This window comes from Populus euphratica, unplaced genomic scaffold, assembly GCF_000495115.2.
Source record: "Populus euphratica unplaced genomic scaffold, PopEup_1.0 scaffold568.1, whole genome shotgun sequence".
NCBI classification, from domain to species: domain Eukaryota; kingdom Viridiplantae; phylum Streptophyta; class Magnoliopsida; order Malpighiales; family Salicaceae; genus Populus; species Populus euphratica.
The window spans coordinates 182,048-187,565 of NW_011500226.1; the positions used below are offsets into that span (position 1 = coordinate 182,048).

Sequence of the window (5,518 nt, forward strand, 5' to 3'; positions counted from 1 at the left end):
AATCTCAAAACAATAAAATCTAAATTTTAAGTTTTAAATCTCTATTAACTAATATGTATTTTCGGTCTAATCTAGCAAGTTAATCTTTAATTATGTATGACTCTTAACGTATCAACCTGCAATCCCATCTACTTGTTAAAACGCATTCTAATTGAGCAATGGAATACCTCAATTAAATATATATTCAACTCCTCCCTGAATTTTGTTTCATTCTACTGCGCATATTTTATATAATAAAATGATTTGGGTCCATTAATAATTTCTTAGGAAAGAATCCAATTTCTTAGGAAAGAATCCAATTTGCGACGGTTGTGATGGAAAAAAGCATTAAAAAAAAAAAGAGACAACCTCCACCACGCTAAAACAAGGTGGCCCCCACATGCAACCCTCATCCAGAAAGCCAATGCTCATTCATTGCCTTTGCTGAGCGGGAGAGGTAGAGGTCATGGGAGTAGAAGAAGAGAACCCTCTTCTGCTTTCAGGGCTAGAAGCAAATACACAACGACATCAACAAGAACACCTATCGAGTGGTGTATCCAACAGCACGATTAAGGAAATATGGCTGGAATCAAAGAAGTTATGGCAAATTGCAGGTCCTTCAATCTTTAGCCGCCTAGCCATGTTCTCCATGACTGTCATAACCCAATCATTCGCTGGCCACCTCGGTGATCTCAATCTTGCCTCCATCTCTATTGCCACCACTCTCATCATCTCTATCAGTTTTGGTTTCCTGGTAATCCATCAATCGTGTTCATGCCACATTTATATTAGCTGCAACATTTCATTGATTGATTTCACAACGAAATGAATGTGAAAATTGTCCAATTCTTTTAATTGGGTAGGGTTCTTTTCTTTAATGCAGTTAGGCATGGCAAGTGCATTGGAAACATTATGTGGTCGAGCCTATGGGGCTAAACAGTACCACATGTTGGGCATATACATGCAACGTTCTTGGATTGTTTTGTTTTTATGCTCAATTTTGTTACTACCCTTGTTTTTGTTTGCAACTCCGATATTGAAGTTGATAGGACAGCCTGCAGACATAGCAGAACGGACAGGTTTAGTGGCGATGTGGTTAATTCCATTTCACTTCAGTTTCCCATTTCAGTTCACGTTACAGAGGTTCTTGCAGAGCCAGTTAAAGAATGGAGTGATTGCTCTGGTGTCTGGTGGGGCTCTTTTGATACATGTGATTTTGAGTTGGGTTTTTGTTTACAAGTTGAGAGTTGGGATTGTTGGGACTGCACTGACTCTTGATTTCTCTTGGTGGGTGTCTGTTTTTGGGATGTTTATCTACTGTGTTTGTGGTGGGTGTCAACTTTCTTGGACTGGGTTCTCTACACAAGCTTTTACGGGGCTTTGGGAGTTTTTCAAACTCTCTGTGGCTTCTGGGATCATGCTATTGTATGTGGGATCTTATCTCTCTTGGTTGTTGATTTATTGGATTTTGAATTAATTGGTAGAATAAATGATTGAAGTAGGTGTGCATTTTAATGTTTAGATTGGAGAACATCTATTATAGAGTGTTGATTACGGTATCTGGATTTGTGCCCAACACTAAAGTTGCAGTTGATGCCCTTTCCATCTGGTTGGTCACTATTCTGAATCCTCAACCTCGTTTCTTATTTCTTTGAACATTTTTTTCTTAATTTTCAAAAATTCTTCTGTTGTTGGCTGAGTATTACTTTGTTTGGCAGTGTAACGATACTCAGCTGGGAATCCATGATTCCACTTGGATTTTTGGCTGCAACGGGGTATGTTGCTGGTTGTATGTCTCACTCCTTCCATGCTTTTATCTGTTTGAGATCCACAATTAGTGATCTATAAAGAAGAGAAAAATAAACCTTCTACTTGAGAACCAGAAGTGGGGAAGCGAACTAAGATTTAACAAGTAAACTCTGAGGTCAACTTAGAAACATAGAAAAAATGGCGCTGCATAGCAGGATCTTCTTCTTATTCTTCACCGTTCCAGTCCTGGTAGGAATAAACTTTAGAAATTAGAATCAACTATTTAAATGGGCATGACACATTAAACTTGTTCTTCATAAATGAGGGACCTTGACACTAACACATTTTTAGTACCCATCTAAGAATCTGTAGTCACTTATCATAAACTTGTCCATCGCAAATGAGAAAAAAATTGTTTTGGGGTAGAAATTTATGGCAGTCTTATCATGAGTGAATGTTGCATATATATTTTAGGAGCAGGGACCATAAATGTAAAGCCGACTTAAGTTGGGCTGAGCGCGAAACTTTATCATCATTGTCCCTGAATCTATCATATGCTTTTGGTTATATTCCTTGAAGGAGCATGCTAAATGTGATCAAAATGTCTACATTTGTTGTGTATGGTTTATGATTAGTGGCCCATTGGATCGAAGTAATCAATCTACTTCATTACATTTGCTAGTGAATAGCTCTGCATCTCTATTTGGCCCTTATATTATCAAGTTCATTTGATGTGAATGTATGATCTACCTTTGCATTCTCATTAATTCTCACCGTTTTAAATATTTACTTCTATTGTGGTCTTGCAATATCTTTGCATAATATGCCTGGACCATCGTCATCTTGAAAAAAAAAAAAAAGGTCACTTTCTTAAGTATCACTATGAAAAAACAATTATGATGTAATGAAACCTTCTGTAAATACATTAGGATCAGATACTTGTGTTAGACACAGGAAAGTTCAACTCCACTAAAATAGTCTTTCAATCTGTTCCTTTAGAACTCACAGGAATGTGTTTGGAAACAAAATGTTGTCATGTCTGGAATACTTTTATTTGCAGACCTGTGGAAGTTTTTAGTCTAAATATGTCTGCCTAGAAGGTTTAGTTGCAGCAAACTCATACTTTTACATCTGGTTACATCAATCTTAGGTTGGCTGGATTTTGAATGGTAGTTCTGTTGCTGATAGGAATTTTTTTTATTTGTCTGTCAAGTAATTTAAGCCTTTAAGGTTCAAATCAACAGTTTGCATGGACAGACATATCAAAAAGCGGTGATTTATTAGTCTTGCATGGTATTTTAATCCTGCTTCCTCTGTTTCCTTGTACATGCATGGCAATAATTGATGTGGGGCAAAAAAATTTGAAGATGAAGGCATAAGTTAAGAAGAGTGAAAAGAAGAAGCTAAGAAGAAGAAACCAAATAAAGAGAAGAAGGAGTTGAAGAAGAGAAAGAATAGGGGTTGAAGAAGTCTCCAACTTGGTAATTTTTATTCAATTCATCAACAATGGTCTAACATTTAGAGAAGTATGATATAAATACTAAAATTCTAACTTGAACAATCAAATGAGTTTATAGCTTACTAAATAAAATACCCAACAATAATTAAATCAAGCCCAACAAAATAAATTAAAATTAATAAAACTCAACAAAAAATTCAAATAAATTAAGCCAAACCATAAGCTAAAGCCCAATCTTTCAATAGTTTGGGCTACCTTTCATTTTCTTTGATCATACAATGTCTGGAGTTTGGTGTCCTCATCAAAAATAAGAAAGATGACCCCTTTTTTTCCTTTTTAAGTTTCTAGGATTGTGGAAGTTCATTTTCCCCCTCCCTTGCTAATTATGTGAAAGTTACTTTGTGTAGGGTTCGCGTGGCAAATGAACTAGGTGCAGGCAATGCAAAAGGTGCCAAATTTGCCACCATCGTGTCATTATTGACCTCTTTAGTGATTGGACTATTGTTTTGGTCAATTGTCATAGCCTTCCCGGAGAATCTTGCGATGATTTTCACCTCTAGCTCCTTTGTTATTTTGATGGTTAATGAGTTAGCAGTCTTGCTGGCATTCACCATTCTGCTTAATTGCATACAACCAGTTCTTACAGGTTAGAAACAAAACAAGAATTTGATATTTAGAATTGAAATGCAAACGGTATTTAGAATTGCTATGGTTTTGATGGCCATGTACTGTTTTCCAGGTGTGGCAATTGGATCTGGTTGGCAAGCATTAGTAGCTTATATAAACATAGGTAGCTGCTACATAGTTGGGGTGCCTCTTGGGGTCCTGTTGGGTTGGTTGCTCCACTTTGGTATTAAAGTGAGTGCAATTACGTTGTTACTAATATGAGCATATTCATGATTCACATTGAATGGAAGCTAAAAATTTGAATTCTCAAGCTGTAATGTTGTGATTGTGTTGAAAAGTACATCTTAAAAATCCCAGAATAATTGTTTCCATGTGGAAACTTTCAGCTGAAACAACAGTTTCTAAAATGCTAGCTAGTTCGTAATGTATCATTTTTCTTCTCTTTGAGACAAGATTCCAAGTGCCTAAATTAAATGAGAACTGGACAGGGTCTTTGGGCTGGAATGATTTGCGGAACTGTGGTTCAGACGTTGGTACTCTCTGTCGTCACCATGAAATGTGAATGGGAGAAGGAGGTAACCCTATTGGAATACTTTTCCCATACATTTGTTTCAATTTTTCCTTGGTTGGTTAAAGTAGTTTACAGTTTTTTCTACACTATGATTTACAGGCAGAGAAAACTCAAATCCACATAACTGAGGAAGCAGCCTCAACCTAATGAAATGTTGATCGAGAATGTCTAGTGGCTTGTGGCTATGTAGACTGGAGAGAAATGGTCTGGTTCCACTACAAGAGTCTCAGCACTCAGCCTTCCAAGACACCAGTTGGTGGGATGGGAAGGGGAGCACAATTGAGCAGTGGCGTTTTTATTAATTTTGCACCCATACCGTCTAGCAATGCCTGTGAATGAAAATTGTTTTACAGTAATTATGGTTCCATGCATCAGTCATTTGTCCTTCAGCCCTGAGTGCAAATAGAAATGGTTATCTTTCCTTGTAGCAGAACTTGCATCTGTTAAATATGATTTGACCTGGTGTTTCTTGTAAAAGGATCATTAGAATCCCCTTTCTTATTAGATTGTTCTTTTTGTTGGGTTCCAATGTGGACGGGTGCAAGTGCAAACTCAAAGACCGGGCTGCTGAGGATGAATTGACCTGTCATGCTCTAAGCAACGGCCTCTAGGATGAATGGTCCGCCGCTTGGGTAGTCGAATTTGAATCAAGATACACCCGCTACCAATCTCTCAGCCCAACGTTGCTTAGTTCTTTTTAGCCGCTGAGATATCGCCAAAATCAACAGCTCTTATCTTCTAGCCATTGCATGCGAATCTGACAACATCATTATATTTGTCGTTTTTTCCCAGTATAAGTCAATTGCCAAAAATCATTATCTTGTACGGCATGGAGGGAGAAGACTGCACAAAAAAAGCAGACGATTATCTTGTGCAGAATGTTATGTCGATGATATTAATTCCATCCCAAAATCTTCAAAATTTTATGGAAACGACTTGTGGTGTCTCTTGCTTAGATTCTCTGTCGCCTGATTATCAAGTGGCAAGAGAAAAATTAGATGGACGGATGAATACTTTTGACACTATTTTGGTACGAAGATACCATACAGATTTTACAGTCTAGAGGAAAAACCCAAGCCACATGCATTGTGACCAGTTAAGGGCATTGTGACCATATTTTAGTACACCAAATA

General features: G+C 37.4%; 1 protein-coding gene across 3 annotated transcripts; it reads left to right on the top strand.

The window, feature by feature from the left end:
• The first annotated feature begins 376 nt into the window (after positions 1-376).
• On the top strand, positions 377-4,889 carry LOC105112380 (protein TRANSPARENT TESTA 12-like). 3 transcript variants are annotated; one of them, XM_011008075.1, is made up of 9 exons: positions 379-733; positions 863-1,169; positions 1,347-1,404; positions 1,502-1,588; positions 1,698-1,754; positions 3,595-3,833; positions 3,927-4,045; positions 4,303-4,389; positions 4,485-4,889. In XM_011008075.1, exons 1-9 carry the CDS (start codon positions 446-448, stop codon positions 4,530-4,532), a joined length of 1,290 nt encoding a protein of 429 aa, XP_011006377.1. In that variant the 5' UTR covers positions 379-445; the 3' UTR covers positions 4,533-4,889. The 3 variants fall into 3 exon arrangements, with proteins under 3 accessions (XP_011006376.1, XP_011006377.1, XP_011006375.1); XM_011008074.1 differs by having other exon boundaries at positions 377-733; positions 863-1,404; positions 3,927-3,977; XM_011008073.1 differs by having other exon boundaries at positions 863-1,404.
• Positions 4,890-5,518: the final 629 nt, after the last annotated feature.